The following is a 23930-nucleotide window of genomic DNA, read 5'->3' on the forward strand; positions in this document are numbered from 1 at the left end:
AACCTAGACTTACTTGGTTGTGCAAAGATTGTGTTAGCTATACAATTAAGATAGCGACTTATTAGGATAACATCGTTGGGTACATGATTTTAAAATCCTCCCTTGAATCTTAAAACACAACAAATCTGAGCATTTAATTAGCAAAAACCTCTCAGTTGTAACACCTAAATTAATTGTTTAAATGAACATTTACACTCTACTAGAATAATGTTAATGTCACGAGTTTAACATTTCAAACCTCATGAAAGCTTAAAATTATTGGAAGTAATTTGTTAAATGCCTCATTTCAAGCATCTATGACTCTTTGCAGCTACTAAGCTTTAAAAATTGATTATGGTGGCTTTTACCTAGATCCAATGTTTGAAATATAAAAGCCCAACAAATGTTGAACTATTACAACTTATTCTAGGTCTCATGGCTTCAAGCACAGGTACCTTATAAGTAATGAGTCTTTAACTCTAAAATCACATGGTCAGTCATATATTCCTTCAATGTTATTTCTGCATATAGCTTGTAAGACTATTTCTTTGGAAGAGCATTGTGCCTTTGGAGTCAATAATGCAAGACTCTTGCACAATTGATGAAGAAGGTGAAATGCAAACTACACTTTAAGAATGTTGCCTTAACTTTTGTAGAGCGTCCTCAATGTGGTGTCAAAATTGTCACTTAGTAAACATGTTGAAATCTAAACACCTTTTATCACAATAAGCACATAATGATGGCATTATCAATGTTGAAAAAGCAAGAATAAAATTTCTTTTTAGATTTTTGTGAACCCAACACTAGTTTTAGCACCATCAATGCCTAAAGAGCAGAATACACCACATCAGCATCCTTCTTTTAGAAATTTTACACTAAAAATCTTGTTTGAACATCGTAAAGCTAGATCAATAAGTAAATTGCAGCAGAGAACTTTTTTTGTTGAAATATCTAAATGTGTTATGTCAATAGGATTGTTATCATTGTATTGGACGAAATTTGTTTCTAAACTCTTTTTTTGATTCCTTAGTGGATATTTGATAGAGATCCTTATTACTAAGGATTTAGGTGTCACCAGAGTAGTGACATTGGATGATATTGAGCTAGATACTACCCACCTAAATCCTTGTAGCTACCATCTCCAATTCAAATCAATCTAAACCAAATAATGCACACCTTTTATGTTTTGATATTCAATTAAACACCATAATGTGTTTTCAACTTAATGAATGTATATACTTAAGAATCAATTCATCTATACTTAGAATTTTGAACGTTCCCAAAATTATATATAATAAAATTGTATGGTTATTATACACATCATTCTAAAAATATAATTTTATTAATTTACAAAAATATTTATCCTCGCGAGTGAAGAGGCTAAACATTTGAGACCTTTCGCGTGTATACTTTTCACCACATCTTCAATTTGACCCTTTCCTTTGACATACTGTTTAATGCAATTCAACGGCTACACGCTAGAATTGGAATAAACTTTGAATTGAACTTGATTTTAAGACTAGAAAAAAATCATTTAATTATATATATATATATATATATATTTATATTTATTGTATAAACTACATGTGTCTTCTGTTGAAAGTAATTATGTTTAAAATAGGTAGGATAGTACTGAGTATATATTAATTTTAATTATTAAAATTTAATAATAATTGTATTCATATTTTTAAAAATATAGTTTTACTTTATTAATGCCTCAATCGGTGAGTAGATTCATGAATTAGATTACATCGATTTTTAGAGAAAAAATTATTTTGCAAAATTAAATTTAATATTCATTCTAATTCAATAAAAAATTCATATTCACAAGTTTTGACATTTTCAATTTTTAATTAATTCGATTAGGAATTATTAACGGCGCCTTTTTTACACACATTAGGAAAAATAAAACAATTTTTGAAAAGCATAGTATTTAATATTATTTATTTATTAAATTTGTAAATGATAGCATTAAAAGTGAATAATAATTAAAAAAAGGAGAAATAGAAATGATGCAGACAGAAATGGACCACAGCGAATAGCCTAAGCTGAATCAATAAAGTGCTGAAAGCCGCCCCCACCCACCTTAAATAGAAAAGGCAGTTGCATCATCCAATTTATAAACTCTGTAATTTTAAATTTTTAAGTATGTATAATTTTATTTTATTTTTTGTATTTTATTTAGCTACATTCTGTATACTGTACATATCTTTTAATTTAAATAAAAATATTAAATTATGCTTTTAGTATCATTTTTATTTAATATGTTAGTTTATATATATATATATATATGTATATATATATTTTATGTAATTTGGTCATTCAAACCTAAGGATATAAAATATAGATAAAAAATATAATAAAATAAAATTAAAATAGTCTCTTCTCTTATTTTACATTTAATATATGTATAAAAAATAATAAACATATAGATAATATAATACAGACTTTTTATATTCTATTATTTTAAAAAATTATAAAAACATGATGATAAAATAAAAATTATCATTTTTTATTTTATTCAATAAATAAATTCATTTTCGTTTTATCTTATTGTCGATTCAGATTAGATTATTTTTTGTGATAAAATAAAAAGCTTAAGAAATACTTATTTTTATTTGATAAATTTTAGAAATTACCTTGTAGTTTTTTACTGTTTTAAAAAATGATTTTATTTAAGATAATTTTTTTTTAAATTTATGACTAAAAGTTATCAACTTATTTTTCAGTTACTTTCTATTTTTAATAAATGATTGTTTCAAATATAAAATTAATTTTTACACGTAACTTTTTACTTTTTATAACTTTACTTTGAAAAGAAAAGAGTGATCCAATCAAAATTAATTTATTTAAAAATCATTTTTATCTAAGCATATTTAAATATAAAAATTATTTTATATAATCAATTTTCATAATAATTAATTGCAAATATTGTTAACTATTACAATACAATTTTTTAATGTCTTTAATAACACACAATAAATTTATGTATAATAAATTTTTACTAAAAATTATAAGATATTACATAATTCACTGTGTTGATAATATTATTATTTATTAATTTTTATTATATATTTATAGTAATTTTGAACTTGTAAAACATTACATATAATAAAAAAATTATATACAATTATTTTATTAAATATTATCACTTAATAGTACTAATGTATTAAGGTATATTAAATCCATATTTTTAAGAAAAAATCAGTATACATATTTTTTTATTCTGTATAATGTTTAACAAATTATATTTTTTACTATTAGACACATTTAAAAAAATATTAAAATAATAATAATCGAAACACATGCCCATTCCCATTATAAATTTTAATTAGTACGCAGGGAATCGTCTTAATGGCCCTAATACATTCACATAGTAACCTTCCAATTTCATCTCATTCCTTCTTTTGCTTCGCGCCACTCCCTTTGCCATTTTACCTCCTCCACCATCACAATCATTTCTAGGAGTCTCCCAACACCAACCATTAGACATGGAGCACTTTGTTCACATGACTTGATTTCACCAACACCTTTAGCAACTCTTTAGTCAGCTACTTTTGGAAGAAGGGGACCTTGTTGAACAAATTAAGCAAATACCCTACTATTTGGACATTTTTTAATTAAGCATTAGCAGAGAAGAGAAGTTGATATGGATGTGGAAGGGATATTGGGGTGGTTAGATTTTTTGTAAGTGTAAAGCATGGGAAGCTTGGTTTAGGAATTGGGGCGCTAAGTAGCAAGGAAAATGTTGTGGTAGGGTGGTTCTTTAACTTTTTGTTGTGTGGTAATTGACAAAGTTTAAAGCTTTGGGAATGGAGGCTAATTAGTATTTAGTGATTTGCAAAAGGTGAAGAGATGAGAAGTGTGAGGGTTGATGAAAATGGTGATATTGCTTATGACTTCAAATAGTTGGAAGCCATTGCTACATGGGGTTGATTCCAATGGGGCTGCCACTTAATTAGTGGTGGGGGGGAATGGTTGGTGTTGTGGCACTTGCTAGTGAAGGTAGTGGCAACGGTGGAAGGAGTTTCATGAGGTTAAAAAAAAAAAGAGTTGGGGGTAGATTTAGAAGAGCAAAATGGGAATAGGTTAGCACTGTTAAAATGCTTCTCTTAGATGTGTTGTTATTGTAGAGAGGATTAACTAAAATGAAAATTAAGATGAATGTTTAAATTGAATAAAAAATAAAACCAAAATTTTAATAAATATAAAATGTTATCTAAAAATTAAAAATCAAAAATCAAAAGAAACGATTTTTTTTTACTGAATAAAAACACATATATTATTAATTTAAATACATAAATAATCATTTTAAATTAGGGATGAAAAAAATTAAAACGTTAATTTGAAAATACAAATTTTCACATTAAAATTTTTTTAATACAAACTTTTAAAAATAAAAGATGATTAGATAGTTTAAAAAGCATGAAAATAAGCATTAAATAATAATAAAGACATATCACAATAAGAAACAAAAGAGATATCCTCTCGTTTAAAAATAAAAAACTGAGATTATATAAATTATATAAAAAATATATATTAAAAAAATGATTTACATATATTTAATATTAAATAAAGTGCTTGTGAATAATAAGCAAAATGGGTAAAAATTTGCCCCTTGGTTCTTAACCCTAAATTGTTCTGAAGTACTAAGAACCTAAAGTGGTGGTGTTGAAGTTGTCGCTCAGTGAACGTCCCATCGGCAAAGGACAAAGGCCCCACACATTATTTCTGAGCTCAATTAACAGTGTTGATGATGCCACCGGATTCCATCAACACATCACGAGAATTCTCTGCCGGAAAAGGGTGGCAAAAAGGCCCAACGGGTGTTCTACAAATTGGGCAATCAAAGTGAGAGTAAAGCCACATGTCTATGCACACAACATGGAAACAGTGGTTGCACCGTGGTAGCTTCCTCACTTCTTCCCCTTCTTCATAAACTGATAAACAAACTGAACATTCGTAATCATCATTTTCTTCTTCTCCTTCTTCTTTTGCTACCACTTCTTTTTTGTACTTGAAGCTTGAAAGCAAGTTCCTTTGTGGGGTGTCAAAGCTTCTTGTGTTTTCACTCACTCCTTGATCAATTACCAACCCATTTGGCCCTGATGCTTGTGATTGATTGTGGCGCCTGTTGCAACGTTTTATGATGATGAGGTTGTATATGGCTAGCACTATGGCTGCAGTTCCCACCACAACAAGACCATAGTACAACATGGGCATGTTGTTCTTGCTTGACGAGGAAGAGGGTGGAGGAGGGGTTGAGACTGTGAAGGGGCTTAGAACATCCCCCATTTTTCTTTGAAGGGTGAAATTGGGAGAGGGAATGTTAGAGAACAAGTTGAAGAATGTTTTGTAGGCAACCAGACATTAGACCAAAAAAATCCTATCCAATGGGTTAGAGATAGAATTATTATTAGATGTTTTAGTTTTTTTATTAAAATTAAATTAATGTTAAGTGGTTAATCTAAAAGCCGTGGTGGTTATGTTATCATTGAATGAGAGAAGATAATATTATTTTGTTCAGGTGGGATAAAATGTGTCATGGAATATTTACTATTTTAGAGAAGACTAAGAGGAGCAGACAAAGAAATGTACTATAAGGGGGGCAGTGAACAAAGATGGGTGAGAGTGACCAGATATATAGATAAGTCTCATGTCTCTCTTGCACGTTCTATTTCTTTGCTTGTAATACTCTCAGTTAAAATTAAGCCATTTTTGTATCTATCGAGAAATCAGAATTGCTTCTATTCACAGGTAAACTGAGCTATGATTTTACTAAGATTTCATCCTCATAATGTCTCTTTCCAACAGAGCCGTACTGCGATAGTGCTATAAGATATAAATCATTTTTATTATTTGTTTGAAATTAAGGAAGAGTTAGCAATAGCAAGCAGTGCAATTTGATTTGTTAAAGCGTTTTGCTAATCCGGGTAATGATTAAAAAATAGTTTTTAAATTTATATTTATATTAAAATACATTAAAAATATAAAATAAATATACTTTATGTTTTTAATAAAAAAATTACTAGTATCCACACACTTGTCAGCATTCTTCTTCCATAAGAGGACACTTCCCTCGCAAAATTGGAATCATCATTGGCCAGACGGAGCGGCACTGCAAATTTTGAAAATAGTAAAGAAAACACTAAGTTTATTTTCTTTTCATCCATAATTGAGATAAAGGACAAAATATATTTCTATTTTCTGCATGTTGAATGGTATTAAAATTAGTGTATCTATAATTTTTTTATTAGAATAAAACTTGAACAAATATTTGGGTCACTAGTCCTTATTTTTATAAAAATAGAATTGTTCTTTTAAAAGATAGTAGAATTCTATTGGACCAGTTACATATGCATGCTTCTTGTTTTCACCGCCATTTATTGAAAATTTTATATACAAAATCCTTACAGCGAACGTAAAGCAACTGAGACATTAGGAATTAAGTCTAAGAATAAAGGAGTCATAAGAAAAAGTTAAAAGTCTTAAATATTCATTTGTAATTATGATTTAGGTTAACTTTTCTTTACTCCGTTCACACATTGATGACCTTTAGGCCAAGACTATAGCAAAGCTTGTGAAAATACCTATAGTCGTTGGTCTTAAACTCTCTGCTAACAACAACATCAATGTTGATAGTCCTAACTTGTATAAAATTATTGTAAGTAGCTTTTAGTATGTTACCATTACTAGGACAAAACTCTTTTTTTTATAATCAATAATGTGTGTTAATTAATTAATAAATGCATGCTCCTGAAGAATCTCATTGGCAAACAACCAAATAAATTTTCAAATACTTGAAGGGTACTTCCTTCCATGATCTCTAATTAATTTTTATAATATTTTTGTAGTGTTGATTAAAATATTTACGCTGAAGATTGAAAATCTATCTCAAGATATTATATCTTTTTAGATGGTAACCTTATTTATCTCGTTCTATTCTTTGACTAAATCTACTAGTTGCTAATTTATTCTTTATTTTTTAATCAAATATTTTATAAGATTTAATGAAGAAACTTCAGTAGCATTACGTTCCTTCCTCTAAGCAAACGTAAACAAATAGCTTCCTCACCAAACCTTTGGTTTTTTTAATATTTAGTTATATTTAAAAGTTTTTAAATAAGAAGAGGAGAGTTTATAAACTTTCTAAAATTTTCATAGTCCAATGTTTTTAAATTTTTCGGACTTTAGAGGTTTTGTATTAACCCGTTCCTTTCCTTATCTTAATTTTTTTTTTTACTTTCTCTAACTTTTTAAATAAAATCTAAGTCTCGAAATAACGATAAAAGTTGAGAGTTATTTAATTTCATTAATTTACTTTGCTATGCATAATTACACATTATTAATGTTTGTAATTTGATTATGTTATTGTTCTTATGTGTATGTAGAACTTATCATAATGTATTCAATTATTTGATCAACATATAATTAAAACTCATTCTCAATTCACTCACACAATTATCCTCTAATTTTTTTTTCTCTTCGTCATGCTTTTCAGATACTTTTAGAATTCTTTGAATCAACATAGTCATATATGCATATAGATAGATTAAATTAATGAATATATATATATAATTATTAAAAAGTAATATTGTTTAAGAATTAATTGAAATATTCATTTAATATATTATTATTATTATAAGCGACACATAATTAATGTTTTCAGTGACTTACAGCGGTGAACCCTTTACCCTGTGCAAAGTTGAATTATTTGCAGCCTCTTTTTTTTTTTTAAGTAATTTTAAAAGTGAATAAAAAGTGATTTTTTTATAAATCTTATAAAAAATAAAATTTTGTTTTATAATAATTATAAAAAGTATTTTGTTTAGAAATTTTATTGTAATTGTAATTTTAAAAACTATTTAAATGATCAGAAATTTATTTTTTGTTTTGATCTTTAAAATTTAAATAAATATATTAACACAGAATCAAGAAAAATGAATGTTTGTATTCTCAGCTTTGTACATTACTTAACATCTAATTCTCTTTCTTTTTTCATAAAAAAGGGGATGTGAAGGTAGTTTTCTTCAATTATATATTTCATATTTCTTTTTAGTTGAGCCATTTCATAGAGCTTTGCCTTATATCCACTAGCCATTGTCATCCAATAAACACAGAAAGGGACCTTGCCTCATATTATTGAACAGCTTGGCAATTTTTTTTAGTGGTTTCAAGATTTCGTTTTTGATGCAGATGGACCCTTGATTTTGAAAGCACCAGAAACATTAAAACAACTACACTCGTTCATAGGATTTTAAAAATTTTCTCTTCTATGATCGTCACTAGTACTTGACTTTCACTGTTATACAAACATTGTTTTAAAGCACGGAGTTAAATCAGTAAGGTAGTTATTTTATATATAAAAAAATATAATAACTCAAAAATATAAGTAATTCTTTAAAATTACACCTTATTTCATATATAAGAAATTCTTAATCCTTTTCGTTATTTCTTATTAAATAAATTTATTTCAAATTTTTTATTATTTTTATGATTTTTCCTACTACTTTTTCAAAAAAATAAAATAATATTTGATTTTAGAACTATATATTCAATTTATATTTTTTAATAGTGTATATGCATATAATATTAATTCTTTTTAGTCTCAACAAAAGATTTAAATTATAACTATATATTATCTAGATAAATATCTTGTAAATAGAAATAATTAATAATAAAAATCAGTACTTTGATTCTCTAATTTTATTTTGTACGTTTTGATGTTATTTTTATTTTATTTCAATTTAGTTTTTAAATTTTTTCTTTCATTTTGGTCTTCTCAATAATAATTTTTTTCCTTCTAAAGTGACCTACTTTAATGGTGGAGTAAAAGGACGTCCGAGGTTTGGTAATTCCTTAATGGATAACAATTGAATCTTATTGCTTTAATGACAAAGATAATGATGATTTTGAGAGTGGGTTGTTTGATTTAAAGCAAGTGCATATTCATAATAGTTGAAGTGTGTGATAAAACCTTTTTTAATACTATATGATAAAACTTTTAATATAATAGTTAATTTGTATAACTTTTAAAAACTAATCTTCATATGTGTGCGTGTTTTAAATGAGTTATTTATCAATAAGTAATTTAAAATTTAAGCTTAGCTATTATTTTTTTTATTCTCTAATCTGAGATATGAATGATTTTGTTCATGGACAGTTGTTGTTGGCTCAATTCAAGTCCTCCCAAGCAATGAAGAGCAATGAGAAAATTGTTAAAGCAACCTTTTTGTGTGCATGTTTTGTTTCCCATCCACCTTTTTTTTAATATCTATACAAATAAATGGTTTCTCTTGATCTGAGGGGAATCAAGTACAGATAAATGACCTCTTTTATGGGCTTGTTTGGTTTCCCATCCACTTTTTTCATATCTGTACAACAAATAAATGACTATTTTGTATCTTAGTGGAATCAAGTACTTTCTGGTCAATTATTCTGGATTATATAGTGGACCAAAGTGTCTATTCAATCTTCGTAGAAAAACTTAAAAATTATCAACACACCTATTATGTTTAATTTTATTTGCAATTTATTAGTATATTTTGACAACTTCCTTTAAAATGATAAAAAAAAAAGTGTAATAACAAAGTTTTATACCACCTTTGAGTACAATTGCAACTTTTTTGCATTTTTTAGTTGTTTGGAAAAGCTTTTGGGTTAACTTGTCTGATTCAAAAGTTTATTTGATCAGATTAAAAATATTCAACAAAGGAGTTTATTTTCATAAGTTATAGCATTTTAGTAGTTTTTTTTTAAATACTACGTCATGCATGTAATGTTTAACTTTATAATAAGCTTTTCTTTTTTTTTTTCATTTTGATCATCACTGCCTTATCACAAATTTTTAAATACTTATATGTTACTTTAACACAACTAATTTTAGTAGGTATTTTTAATGCAATCAATTAATAAAGTGTTGGTAACTAATTATTTTAGTTCTTTTATTTAAATATAATTGTTTTATCAAATAAACTTCTTAATTAGCAAAATAAATTTATAATCAGTTGAAAAACTTTTTCAAACACACTCCAAATGTTATTTTGTTCATATCATGTGTAATTCTTTTATGTTTTATATCTATTTTCTTTTATTTTTCATCCTTTATTTTCTATTTTTTTGTTATTATATTATCGATAACTTTATTTTTATTTTTTTCTTCCTAACTTTCTCTTTCTCCACATTATGGTGGACATCCTAAATAAAGTCTGAACAAGAATTAAAAATAAGATGATTTTTTTATTTATGCATCTTATAAAATAAAAATATGTTACAATTGGCTGTACTTTAAGAATTCATTGCAAAGAGGTAAAGGAAAAGGAGATGTGTTTTGTTCTCAACATGATAGAGTTGTGAAATAGATAACATGAAAAAAAGTACATAATGAATGACACTTAAGCTTAATATGAACAGTTAAATTCATTATCTAAATTAGTCCCTAGATATGAAATGTTGTTATAATATGTTTTCAATTAAGTGGCATTAAAGAAACGGTATATTACATAGACTGCTTTAAATGATACAATTCATTTTGGTCTTTCAGTTGTGTGATATATATTCATCTTGTCATGACAACTAAGTGACTAAAAGACAGGGATGTGTAAGGTGCATGTTGCTATATTAAAAGGTAAGAATAGTGTTGTCTTGCTGAAAAGAATAACGTGGTTTTAATATTTGGAAAAACCCATGGTAGAGTTTGTGTTTTAGTAATTATTTTATATACAGCTTTATCGGAAATGTTTACATCTGGGTACTTTAGTTACGGAAATGTTCATGCTGAGGAAAGGGATCTTTTCCTTATTCGTGGGAGAAGAAGGTAAGAATCATAAATATAAGTTTTTGTTTTCTTAAAATGTTAACTTTTAAGGACCGAATTAGTAACTAATAATAATCAAATTTTATTAAAAAAATAAATATTTACTACATTTTATAACTTTAATGCAATAAATATGCATTTTTATAAAAAAATTTCTACTCAAACTCAGCCTTAACATTAATAAACTTATTATAACTCTCTTGCCATGAGAATAAAAATAATGAGAATGAGTTCTGACGATAATGTCTCAAGCCACCGTACGTGCTGTTGTCACCGACTTGCCGACAAACTGTGTTTTCTTCATTGAAATTTGATTCAAGGGTTTACCAGAAAAGAGGTTTGTAGTAAGGATTTGGATGAGAGATAAAAGGAAAACTAAAATATGAAGGATTATGATTCATGTGAGCTCTTTTTTAGCTTATTTATTTATTTATTTTTGTATATTTGAATTTCAGTGTTGCAGAAGAGCTCAACATCGTTAATGATCAATATGCTCTTTAGAATTGGTTAACATTGATAATTAATATAAGTTTGCAATTGAAAAAGATTTTGAGACATGGTTGGATGATTCGAGATACACATCGAGTATAGGGATAATTTATGAAAATAATTTAATACTTTTATAATTTTTAAAAATTTTATTTTAATAATTTTTTGACTTATTTTTAATCTATTTTATTATTAAATTAATATAATAAGTTATCATTTTAAAAATAATTTACACCACAAAAAAATTACTTATTAATAAATAAAAATGTCAAGTGTTAGGATAATCTTTGTTGGTGTAGTCTTTGTCTACTAAAAAATAAATTGTTAGTATAAGCTTTAATGATTTATACTAATAATATGATTTATTATACCAATAAATTATTTTGTTAGCAAAAATATTAATATATACTATTAATATAAAACATAATTTGTTAGTATAATTTTTCAAAAACTATATAGACAATTTATGTTTTTTTAGACAAAGGCTATCCTATCAAAAACTATTCTAACACTTGATAATTTTGTGTTAATAAATAAATTTTTTTGTAGTGTTACAAAATAAATATTTAAATAATTTATGCATTTAAACACATCCTTAATTTATAATATAAAAGTATCTTAAAGGACTGTACGTATACGGTGGCTGAGGTTTGTGGAGACAATGCTTAAGGCCATATACATCAAGTGCCTCATGCATCCTCGTACTATATTGCAATTTCATTTTAGTATTAACTAATTAACAAAATAAAATAATTTAAACTTAGACCAAACATAAACTTCAACTATTAGAGTATTAAGATTAAAATTTATCATAAAAAAATTATTAATTAAAATTTTATCTAATTTCTAAAATATTTTAATTCATTATTAAAATTCATTCTTTCTTAATTCCTATTTTAATATTTTTAATTCAAATATTTTTCAATTTCTTAATTTTAATATAATTCTTTAAAGTTACATTTACATAAACTAAAAATAAAAGTTATTTTTAACAATTGTTTATTGAGTTTTATGTTCTAGTCTCACCTTTTATTTATTTTTTTCGTAATAAGCATCTTAATTGTTAATTTGGAATTTGAGATTATATAATATAGACATGTTATCTTTTGAATTATTTAAGATATAAAATTGTGTGGAGTTATTAAATATGATTATGTTGAAATAAGATATCTTTGAAGCGATTCAGTTTGTTAGTCCATTGGTTATTAACTTATTGACATATTGGTCCTTTAAATTTAATTTTTTAGTATTATATTTGAAAGTCTTAACAATAAATAGATTACTAAATAAGATATTAAACTAAGTCAAACTTTTAAAAAAGTCAGTCTAAACCTAAAAATTTGACCTATATCAGGTCATAAATTTAGATTCAAACTCTAATTTTGTATAATAGGTCAGACTCATTTAACATACTCATTTAACATTTGGCCTAACTCATTCTCATCTCTACTCATGTATTCTCATATCTACACTATATTATAATTTCACTTTAGTATTAACTAATTAGAAAAATAAAATAATTTAAACTTGGACTAAACAAAAGCTTTAACCTTTAAATACAATAAAAAATCACTTGGTGAAATAAATATAGTTCAAAGTTTTGCCCGATGATACTTGAGAATTTTAAAACATAAAATAAAAAGCTAATTATATATCCTCTCTCTTTGATATACTTTGCCCTCACTTATCTAATTCAATTTACAAGTTCAGTATAAAATGATGATGATGCAAGGATAAAACACCTATCATCATCCTATATTCAATGCAAAATGTCGATTATTTGTTTGGTCACCAGAATTTTAATGTGGCAACCTATTTGCAGCGATGTTTGTCCACCAAAAACAAAAATTGCAGTAATGCTTTGCTACTACTGCCATTGGTGAATACAAGTTCAACGTAAAATTTTCACACCACTTATAAGTTATTTTATTTTAGTGTTTGAGAAGTGTGATAACTAGCTCTATAACTTCGAGGGCAATATTAATAATTTATTATAGTTACATATTTTTTTTTATAAAAATCATAAAGCAGTTAAAGGTTTCTTTGGTATTGTTATTATACATTTCATTTAAAAATTAATAATATAATTATGAAAGAAACAAATTTTAACATAATTATATAGGAATGTTAATATTTATTTAATAATTTTCTGTATTTTTCTCTTTCCGTCATGTGATGTCATCTATTTTTTTTCCTCGTTCTTCTATTTTTTATATTTATATCTGGTAAGCGTAGAAAACTTTTGCTTTTAAGTTTTAACAGTTCAAAATAAAGAGTCGATCTAACTCTGTTATCAATCGCACTCAGCTACAATTGTCTTCAACCATGCACAATCAGAACCACGTTTCACCACGTAAAGCGTCGTTATCTAGTTGCTCCTCTGTTTACGTTTTCCAACGATTCCTTGTGTTCCTTCTTTTGACCAACTCAAAAAAAAAAAAAAAAAAAAGAATAAAAGACTAACCATTTCAGATTCAGATAAATGATAGTTACCGGGTTGGATAACGCAACAACAGATTTTACTCTCGTTGTTTTGGCAGCGAAGTTAGCATTTCTATTTCTGTAGGCGGGATTCTCAGAAAGTTCCAAACTTTCTGGGAAATTTTCAATCTTCACTGACCCCCAGTTGAACCTAGTGCTACTTTCAGCTACGTTGTAGCTGAAATCGATGCTTCACTGTTTGAAACCCAACAATTGCTTTTGGAGAAGCTAGAAAGTTCTCACCTTGACATGGAAGAAGAAAAAACACTCGTGGCAGACAAGAAAGTGACAAAGAACGAGGTTGTTCTAAGAATTTCAGACACAGAAGAGGCTTTGTACATAACGAAGGATAGCACATATTGTAGAAGTTCCCCAGTAGCTGAAAACACTTCCCATTCTCCTCAGCACAATACCCAGATGGGTAAAGGGTTCAGAGATTCACATGGTGAAGTCACTGAACTTGAGAGTCTCAGAAACAAGGGTGAAGCTTCCACGGAGTTGGTGACAACAACACGTGGGTTGTTGGGTCGGTCGGAATTTTCGAAGCCAAAGTCCAGAATGGTGGAACATCCATGTCCAAAAGGTGCAAAAGTTGTTGAAGGAAAAGCTCAAATGACAAGTTCCAATTCATCTTCAAGGAATTCTCCTAACAAGAATGTTACAGTTAATGCTCCAAGGGATGCTATTGATGCAACCCTTGTTACCCCACGAACCCCTTTGATTGGAACACAAGGGGAAGAGGAAGATGATGTAGAAGAAGAAGTGTACAAGACTGCAAATATTGAAGTGAGCAAGAGGTTTGGTAAGAAGTGGAGAGTGATGGGTTTGTTTGAGTGGTTTTCTTTTGTTTGTATTGTGGGGATTTTGATTGCAAGCTTGAGTGTGTATAAGTTGCAACATGTGGAAATATGGGGCTTGGAAGTGTGGAAGTGGTGTGTATTGGCATTGGTTATTCTATGTGGTAGATTGGTCACTGAGTGGTTTATCAATGTTCTGGTTTTCTTGATTGAAAGGAATTTCTTGTTTAAAAGGAAGGTTTTGTATTTTGTTTATGGTGTTAAGAAGAGTGTTCAGGCTTTCATATGGCTGAGTTTGGTACTTTTGGCATGGGGTTTGCTTTTCAACCATGGAGTTAAGAGAACAAGGAAAGTTACTAGGATTCTTAGTTATATTACTAGGGCTCTTGCGTCTTGTCTTATTGGAGCAGCTATATGGTTACTAAAGACACTGTTGATAAAGCTGTTAGCTTCATATTTCCAATCTACTAGATTTTTTGATAGGGTTCAAGAATCAATCTTTCATCAATACATTCTGAGGGCTCTTTCTGGCCCTCCCTTGATAGAGATGGCTGAAACAGTAGGCAAGACTTCAAATAGTGGCCGACTCAGTTTCAAGACCATGATTAGAGACAATAAGAATGAAGGGAAGAAAGAACAAGTCATTGATGTGGACAAGCTCAAGAAAATGAACCAAGAGAAAGTTTCTGCTTGGACCATGAAAGGATTGGTTAATGTGATAAGGAGTTCTGGGTTATCTACCATCTCCTATACTCCTGACGGTGTCGATGAAGACGAGAGTGACCAGAAGGATAATGAAATTACTAGTGAGTGGGAAGCAAAGGCAGCTGCTTATCGAATTTTTAGGAATGTAGCAAAGCCAGGAAGCAAGTAACATTGTTACCCTCTGAAAACTCACTGATATTTTTTTTTATTCATTTTCTCTGGAACTGTCTCGTGTTGTCATTTGACCCTTGAATTTATTAGGTACATTGAGAAGGAAGACCTCTTGCGATTCATGAAAAATGAAGAAGTGGAAAATGTGTTTCCACTATTTGAAGGTGCAGTTGAGACTGGAAAAATTAAGAGGAAGTCTCTGAAGAACTGGCTGGTAAAGTCTCTTGATATGGTCTATGATATATTGCACTTTATTTTATCAGAAGCGCTATAATTTGTTTATTGAACGTTTACATAGTTTTAATTTTCAAAATGTTTACTTTTGTCAGAAAAAAAAAAAAAAAAAAAACTCCTTTACCATTGTTTTATCCTAAGAATTGGTTGACAAATATTTCAGGATCCAGTTTATTTTTAATTTTGCTGCACTGAGACTTCTGTAGCCTATAGATAACTATAATGCCCATAGGATAGTTTGATCAAGCCATAGAAACTGTGTTGGATTTGTTAAATTCACAATCCACTGCGAATCATATAAATTTGTCCTTCACAGAATGCTTTTGTTTTCCTTCCAGCTATCATGTTATTACTCATTTCAATGCCACAAGCATGATGCTCACATATAATTCTTGTTTGCAGGTCAAAGTCTACCTTGAACGCCGATCACTTGTGCATTCACTGAATGATACCAAAACAGCCGTTGATGAGTTGAATAAGCTTGCTTCTGTAATTGTCCTTCTGGTGATCGTCATTGTGTGGCTACTTATAATGGGTTTCTTAACCACTCAAGTTCTTGTCTTTATTTCATCTCAGCTTTTACTTGTGGTATTTATATTTGGAAACACAGCTAAGACTGTATTTGAAGCTATTATATTTGTTTTTGTGATGCACCCATACGACGTTGGTGATCGTTGTGTGATTGATGGTGTTCAGGTAGTTTTCAACTCTAACAGCTCTGTTAACATTCTTATGACAAAAAGGTACTTGGCTGACATATCGTTATACTTCACAGATGATTGTAGAAGAGATGAACATACTTTCTACAGTCTTTTTGAGATATGACAATGAAAAGATATTCTATCCAAATTCTGTTCTTGCAACCAAGCCAATCAGTAACTTCTACAGGAGTCCAGAAATGAGTGATTTGGTTGAATTTGCAGTTGATGTTTCTACTTCTATTGAGAGTATTGGAGCTTTAAAGGCGAGGTTAAAAACGTAAGTTTTCACTATGCTCCAGCTCTAAAATTTATTAGAAGATTTCAGTTCAATATACTATGTCTCTGCTTTGGAAGGTAATTTTGTCCCAGAAAATTACCCATAGTGTTAGATTAGATTACAATGCTTATGAATATAACTAGTCTGAATTCATTTTTTTTCCCCTTTCCATTGGTGTGGAGAAGAGGATTGAACTTCCTCTTTTTCGTTAGTGCTTGTTTAACAGGCAAAGGTATGTGACCTTTTGTACTGTAACCCTTGACTCCTCAAAAATTTCTGAAGAGGGAAAATGTTTTTGTTTTGCAATTGTTAATACAAAAGTGATTTTGCTAGGTACTAGAGATGACTGATTTCTTTTGTGCATTGTCTCCACTTTGTTGTGTATTTCAAGTTACTTAATATTTTGATATTTTTGGATAAAATTTCCAGATACTTGGAGAGTAGGCCACAACACTGGCATCCCAGTCACAGTGTATTGGTGAAGGATATTGAGAATGTAAACAAGATGAAAATGGGTTTGTCTGTTACTCACACCATAAATTTTCAAAATTATGGGGACAGAAATAGCCGAAGATCTGAATTAGTCCTGGAGTTGAAGAAAATTCTTGAAGATCTTGATATTAAATATCATTTGCTGCCACAAGAAGTTCATCTTAGTTATGAAAGGTCAGAAGACTCAACGGCGCGAACATTTTGAAGTTGCCTTTCATGATTTGGTATCTCATTTCACATGGTGCAGCAAGTGTGGCACAAATTTTCAGTGCTATTCTCTTAGTTTGTGGCTAATGGTTTCCCGCGTAGTCTTTCCATTTTGAGACCAAAAGATGGTGTGATAAAGTGAGGATTTCCGTTGCTAGGAAAAAAGTGAAATTGGTTTAGTGGCATTGTTCTGGGAAGGAGTAACAGATCACACCAAGAGTTCCCTTTGGGTAGTTGCTTGAAAGAACAGAAGTTGTGTCATGGTTTTTGTACTCTTGTTGAGGTCACAACTTGCAAATTGCACGACGAATGCCAAGTTGCAAAATATTAAAGAGAAGGGACTGGGTGCGGGCATAGCCATATGAGGCAGAATTGGAAAAGTTCAAATCACGTTTTGCATAAGATATATGATTTACACGTATGATCCACGTAATACAATTTTGTTGGATTTGGATAAGTCTATGATAAGTGACGAAAAGCTTCCGTTAAGTTAATCCATACCCTCAATTGTTATTGTTTTATTGTTAATTTGGTGAATGTTGCCTCTACATGTAAACTTGACTCTACGTAAAGGATTTTTGAAACTTTTATGTGTATGAATTGATGCCGCTGACCCAACTAGTTGCACTAGCACGGTGCTAGGCTGAAAGTTGATAATATCAGAAGAAAAACAATTTGCACGTAAAATAAGAAGGGATAAAACTAGGTTCCATAGTTTGTCTACAGGCTAGATTTGGTTTACATCAGAATTAGGTCTGATTTAGCTTATTAAATAAATAAATTATGTTAAAGTTAAAGAATTAAAAGAAAAAAACAAAACTGAAAAAGTGAATGTGTTAGCTCTTGCATCAAGTCATTGTGAGAGAGGACGTCTTAATTTATATAACGCCATGATGACATGTGGCACTATGCCATTGGATTTCGACACGTGGGATGCATGAATCGCGACATCAGCGGCACACCCATAACCTCTGACAAGACAAGTTGCAAGCACTGGATTCCAATAGCTCCTTTTCATGACACAGGCAAATGATTCCATCATTAATTAATAGATAAAATCAATCTATAGATGGCTGGGTACGGTGGGTTGTTCCATTAAAAGTTTGCTTGTGAAATTAAAGGCGATGGCTCATAAAAGAAGAAGCAAAAACATAATGGGATTGAATTGTGCATAAATTGCTGTTCTTATGTTGTCATTGTTAATAACATGTTGGTTATGATGGGGATTCTTGAGAATATAACATGTTCGGATAATTAAGATTAGTCATTAGTTAGGACGAGATCGAATTCGCTCAAATAGAAATGTTTAATAAATAAGATAATGATATAAGTGTATAATATTATGATTTTATTATATACTTTTTATGCATAAAGGGTATTCCCCAACCATCTTAAACTGATTTATTTTAAAAGATAGAATCATCAAAGTGAATCTTGTCTCGCTGAGTAAAGCAGTTTTTATATACACAATCAAGAAACAAATCTTGATCAACATGCTTAAACTTTCAACTAATTACTGTATTGCACTTCGTTGATATTACTTTTTTATGTTTTATTTATTTTATTATAAACTAAGGTGGTTACATCATTATGTTTATTTTTTAGAATTTTGGAAATCTTTCCAAAGAAAGACACTAACCCAATCTTTCCTACTTTATTTCAAGTTGTGCTGATTTGGTTCAAACTGCCTATACCACACAGCAGGAATATCAAAGATACTGCTAAACAACAAATAGCCACTCGAGCCTGTATGTCCGGTGAAAAATGGAATGTGCGGAAACATAAGATCCAATTCAAGACCCGAGAGTAAATTAAAACACAGTGAGGGATGATTGGACCAATAAGATAACCTTATCCATCAATTTCCAATAAGGAAGCTGCCACATCAGATACAAGCAAATATGCCGAAGATTTCCACCTCTCATTCCATTCCTGCCCCCTCCACCGTTTCTCTCAAAACTCGTTAACATACATACCCAACCCATTTCCTCAGTTTTCAAAGAAGGTTCAAGCGAGCAAACAAGTAGCAAGAGAAGAAGAAAGAAACCATAGAAAACATATGGCTTCCACTTCTGCAGTTTCAATGGCTATGCCACTAACTTATGCCAGCCAGAAGAGGATGGTGCCTAGCTCTGATGCATTCTTGAAGCCACAGCCTCTACGGTCTTCAAAGGCAGTGACAGTTTCAAAACCCAGTGAAAGGTTTCAAGTCAGGGCCTCCATGAAGGAGAAAGTTGTGACAGGGCTCACAGCAGCTGCATTGACAGCATCACTGATGGTTCCTGATGTGGCTGAAGCTGCTGTTACGCCTTCTCTCAAGAACTTCTTGCTCAGCATCGTGGCTGGTGGAGTTGTGCTTGCTGTCATAGTCGGTGCCGTGATCGGTGTTTCCAATTTCGATCCCGTCAAGCGAAGCTAGTGAAATTCTGAGGCGCTGCTTATTTTTACTTTTACCTTTTCCCCCTCCTATCATGATATGTATCTGTAATGCTATTCAGTAATGAACTGAACCCTCTGTTTTGTGTACTAATATTTGACTCTTGTGCTTCACTTAAGCAGAAGCTTTTCAATTCTTAAAGTGTAATTTCTTTTTGGCATATTATAGAAACAGATTAATTACATGTTTCTGATGCATAAGAACGAAATTAACTAGCAGACCAATGGTAGATTAACATTTTGAAATAATACAACTCTAAAAGAACTTTCTGGAATATGAAACTGACAGACAATTAGGATGGATCAAAGAGTAAGAAGAACAATAGTTGATGAATCGACAATAGTTTGATCATAGAGATGTGAGCTAACACTGGGAGCAATGAAATGTCCCAATATATAGATGTTCCTATGTGAAAATGATAAGAAGACATATCCCCCAAAAAAGGAAACAGAAAATTAAGAAATTTGAACTAATGGTATCTAAAGGTATGTTTTACAATGGGCATACAAATCATTAAGCAACTCAATCACTAATGACCCGATTCTAAGTAAAGCTTGTACATTAATACTAACCGGTATGGCTCATCGCATAAAAAGATGCTGATACCAAGCTACAATTCAATTACTGCCTACAAAATTTGGAAATCAAATCAATCATGTATCTACTCTCTGAAGAATAATTCACCTTATCTGCCTTGACTACAGTAATCTTCACCTTTTGTTCATCGCCATATAATTCCTCTTTGATTTTCAGCTTAAATACAAACTGGTTGAAAAGTCTACTCTTGAAAATTTCTCCAAACCTCTCATCATCATCCTGTTCATACTTCAACAAGTACAGGTCCTTCGCTGAGTACCCCATAATCTCTTCCCCTGCTTCCTGGAAAGCAGTTACCCAAGTTAATCCCGTGCAATCCAAAATTTGAGCTTGGAGAAGGTATCGGTAATCACACTCCTCAAACTCTTGATTGCATCTATCACATTGCCATCTTGTGTTTCCTGACCTAGTTACTTTCTTATTGCACTGTCGATCCCCAATCATCAGAGGGCAAGCTGTGTAGCAAAATGAATCGGTCTTGATAAATGATATGGTTGCCCTCACTGTTATCCAGTCTGGCTTGTCTGACCGCCCCAGACCTTCATCCTTGATTTGATACACAGTTTTGCGTATCTCATTCTTTGGCCCTCCAGGAATAATATCCTTAGAAATTGATACGGATGCAGAATCTTTACCCACATGATTGAACCAGTCTCTTAAGTGATGAGCCTCAGGGAAATCAGGATTTATGAAAAGCTGTGTGGTAGATATCGAGCCTATAGACTTTCCACTAAACTCATTAACCTTCCCAGCTTTGACTGCCAAAATTGGGAAAAGCCCACTATCCACCATCTCTAGCAGTTTTTGTCCTTCCCTGTTGCAGAATTCACCCCACAGTGTAAGTTCAACACTCCTGCCAGAACTGTCTTTTAGACTCAAAATTCTTCTCTGGGTTTCCATTCCATTTTTCCTCAAGATGGGAACTGAAGGATTCACAGAAGTCACTACCCCAATAACATCAAGGATGGCATTATTGTCAACATTTTCAATGTCACTTATAGGCCTGAAGGAGAACTGCTGTGTAGGTATAGAACCATCCTCATCTGGGCAAAGCTCAACCGTTGAAGTTGAATCCAAAATAATCTCCCATTCATTTTTCAAATGGTTGAAATTCTTCTGTGCAGGTTTCAAGCTACCTTTGGATATCAAGTAAACTTTACCAACCTCAATTGTATCATAGAAGCGATCCACAACAGCATTAAAGCAGGTTACTCGAATTTCACCTCCATCAGAATCAAGGAGATCAAATGAGAAGACTTTCCCATCACCACGGGCGTTATTATAGCGGCGCAGATCCCCTTTAGCAGTTACCCTTGCCTTGATGGCCCACCGACCTTGATAAGGATTTAAAGCAGCTATAGGAATGATGCGTGCTGGTGCCTCATTTTTCACAATTGCACCGCGGCCTTTGTAAACTGGACGCGGCTGATATGGAGGTTGAACCGTTGGCCTGAAATCCTGCCCATTATTATGACTTGCATTTTGAGCAGCAGAATTATTATTATTATTATTAACCCTGGGCAAATTCTCCACAGTGTTACTGTTATCAGCCAAGGCTCTCGGAGTTGGTAAATCAGAATCCATAAATGGCTTAGGATTCCCAATGATCTCACAATCGAGTATTATAGTTTCCATGTTGAGAACCATAATAATCCTGAACAAGGAAAAACAAACACAGAATTAATAAATTAATTTTACAAACCTAAAGTTCAGATGCAACATTCCAACTAAATTCAAGCATTTAAAATATTTTTTACTCTTTAGTCTCCATTCATATGCCAGCATTTTCAACAACTAAATGCTAGGGTTTTGCAGATTTTCAAAAGAGGTTACAGTTATAAATCTTACACATAAAGGGACACAACATGCTAATAATTCCGCACAAAAATTGAACCATTATTTTCCGAACTATCATGGATTACAAATGCATATTCTCAAAGGTTTAATATTTAGATTCCAGTAGTGAAATTCCAACCAAATGAAAACTCGAATAACATAAAAAAGTGAAATTTCCATGAAAATCACAATTAATCAAAATTAAATTGAGTATAATTAAAGAAATTACTTCAATTGAAAATTAGATTTTGCAGAAGAGAGAGAGAGAGAGAGACTTGCGGTTCTTGAGATGAGAGCATATATAGTCGAGAAGCTGAACAACGGAACCCTTCTTCACTCGGTTGGTTCGGACTCGGTCGTTAAGCTGAATGGCGATCATCGCGTGGTGACACGAAACGGCGTCGGAAAGCAGAAGACGGTATCGCTGTTGCTGGGAGTTATTGCGGTTGGAGACTAACGTAATCTCCATAACCTGAACCAGCGGTTTCGCGTTCACGTCGCCGCCAACGATAGCAGGAATCGCGTTTGCCGTCAGATTCACCGACATACTCACTCCTTTCCCTCCGATTCTCGATTCTCTCCCAAACAAACCCTCCACCCAAATGCAACGAACGAAGCATTATCATTTCCGAGGGAATGAACCGGAGGGATAAAACCTGACACTGTTGGGTTGATAACCTTAGTTACGATTTTGCCCCTATCTTTTCTCTCTCTCTCTCTGTTTTTTTTCTTTTTCTTTTTTTGCATAGTAAGGGTTTTTTTTCATTTAAATAATTTTATATAATTAGTCTAAAAATTTCTCTCCTTTCTAAATTCTTGATTTTGCAAGAGAGATGAAATTGAATGAAGAAACATTTTAGCCCTCTCTCATTCCTTTTTCTTTAAAAGTTTGAATCAAACATGAAAAATTAATAATTCTTTCCCACTTTTTTTTCTTTCAACGAAACGTTATATGAAAAATAAAACAAATCATTGAAGCCTCACAAAAGAATTTGAAAGCTAATAAACACCTTCAAAATAAAATGACTATTATATTTTTCAATAATAAAATATTTTTTATGCCAATTTTGTAGTTGTTGAACAAATCCTAGGTTAAAATATATCATAACACATATTATCATTTTATTTATTACTTAGAAAATGAATGAATTGTCAAATATTAACTGTGGCATAAATGGATAGCTCAACATTATAAATAGTTAACAATGATGAGCATAAAAATAACTAATCTTTAAAAGTTTTAAAATTTTCACATTGAACAATTAAAATAATATATGTTATTCGTTTAGAAACAACTACAAAACTACTAAGTTGCTTAACCATGTAACCAACTAGCGCACACTCTAACTTGAATGAAATGGGTAAATATCATTTGTATATTAATAAATCACATTAAATTAATGAGCATTCAAAATACAAACAACGAAAAATGTTCAATCATGAATTAATATATGTTTACTGTAGCTTCCTATATTCTTCACATTCAACCAATTTTAGAAGCCACAATCAAACATTAAACTCACAAAACTGTTATGTCGTATTAAGAACTTTAACACTTGAATTAATAGTCAATGCTTTTACAAAATACAAGTAAACTATATTATCAGTGTCTCACATAACATTAACAATGCTAATGGTGAATTCATAGAGAGTTCTTCACCTATATATAAAAGAGTTGAAGAGAGGACGTATGTGTTCTTCACCCCAGGCT

The 23930-nt window shown here is 30.6% G+C and overlaps 4 protein-coding genes across 5 annotated transcripts; 2 read left to right on the plus strand and 2 right to left on the minus strand.

The window, feature by feature from the left end:
- Window positions 1-4716: 4716 nt before the first annotated feature.
- On the minus strand, window positions 4717-5274 carry LOC113852327 (RING-H2 finger protein ATL52-like). Its single transcript, XM_027482558.1, has one exon. The coding sequence runs from the start codon at window positions 5272-5274 to the stop codon at window positions 4717-4719; it is 558 nt and encodes a 185-aa protein (XP_027338359.1).
- Window positions 5275-10715: 5441 nt separating this feature from the next.
- On the plus strand, window positions 10716-17347 carry LOC113852328 (mechanosensitive ion channel protein 10-like). Its single transcript, XM_027482559.1, has 6 exons — window positions 10716-10795; window positions 13933-15432; window positions 15529-15652; window positions 16075-16368; window positions 16448-16650; window positions 17080-17347. Exons 1-6 carry the CDS (start codon window positions 10716-10718, stop codon window positions 17345-17347), a joined length of 2469 nt encoding a protein of 822 aa, XP_027338360.1.
- A 1926-nt stretch (window positions 17348-19273) lies between these two features.
- LOC113849810 lies at window positions 19274-19968 on the plus strand. The gene has a single exon (XM_027479995.1). It carries the CDS (start codon window positions 19409-19411, stop codon window positions 19766-19768), a length of 360 nt encoding a protein of 119 aa, XP_027335796.1. The 5' UTR covers window positions 19274-19408; the 3' UTR covers window positions 19769-19968.
- On the minus strand, window positions 19679-22846 carry LOC113849796 (replication protein A 70 kDa DNA-binding subunit A). 2 transcript variants are annotated; one of them, XM_027479983.1, is made up of 3 exons: window positions 22495-22834; window positions 20811-22037; window positions 20090-20759 (listed from the first exon to the last, which is right to left on the minus strand). In XM_027479983.1, the coding sequence occupies exons 1-3, from the start codon at window positions 22764-22766 to the stop codon at window positions 20408-20410; spliced, it is 1851 nt and encodes a 616-aa protein (XP_027335784.1). In that variant the 5' UTR covers window positions 22767-22834; the 3' UTR covers window positions 20090-20407. The 2 variants fall into 2 exon arrangements, with proteins under 2 accessions (XP_027335776.1, XP_027335784.1); XM_027479975.1 differs by having other exon boundaries at window positions 19679-22037; window positions 22495-22846.
- Between the last annotated feature and the right edge of the window lie 1084 nt (window positions 22847-23930).

This window comes from Abrus precatorius, unplaced genomic scaffold (genome assembly GCF_003935025.1).
Source record: "Abrus precatorius isolate BTA unplaced genomic scaffold, Abrus_2018 Scaffold10, whole genome shotgun sequence".
Taxonomy (NCBI): domain Eukaryota; kingdom Viridiplantae; phylum Streptophyta; class Magnoliopsida; order Fabales; family Fabaceae; genus Abrus; species Abrus precatorius.

What these genes read in the sequence shown, in the direction of transcription:
- LOC113852328 (XM_027482559.1), top strand. Translation starts at nt 10,716, where the DNA reads ATGTTTACATCTGGGTACTTTAGTTACGGAAATGTTCATGCTGAGGAA. An exon ending in AGTCTCTGAAGAACTGGCTG is followed by an intron (nt 15,653 to 16,074) that starts GTAAAGTCTCTT and finishes TCTTGTTTGCAG; the next exon opens with GTCAAAGTCTACCTTGAACG. An exon ending in TTAAAGGCGAGGTTAAAAAC is followed by an intron (nt 16,651 to 17,079) that starts GTAAGTTTTCAC and finishes TAAAATTTCCAG; the next exon opens with ATACTTGGAGAGTAGGCCAC.
- LOC113852327 (XM_027482558.1), bottom strand. Translation starts at nt 5,274, where the DNA reads ATGGGGGATGTTCTAAGCCCCTTCACAGTCTCAACCCCTCCTCCACCC.
- LOC113849796 (XM_027479975.1), bottom strand. Translation starts at nt 22,766, where the DNA reads ATGTCGGTGAATCTGACGGCAAACGCGATTCCTGCTATCGTTGGCGGC. An exon ending in TCTCATCTCAAGAACCGCAA is followed by an intron (nt 22,038 to 22,494) that starts GTCTCTCTCTCT and finishes TTCCTTGTTCAG; the next exon opens with GATTATTATGGTTCTCAACA.
- LOC113849810 (XM_027479995.1), top strand. Translation starts at nt 19,409, where the DNA reads ATGGCTTCCACTTCTGCAGTTTCAATGGCTATGCCACTAACTTATGCC.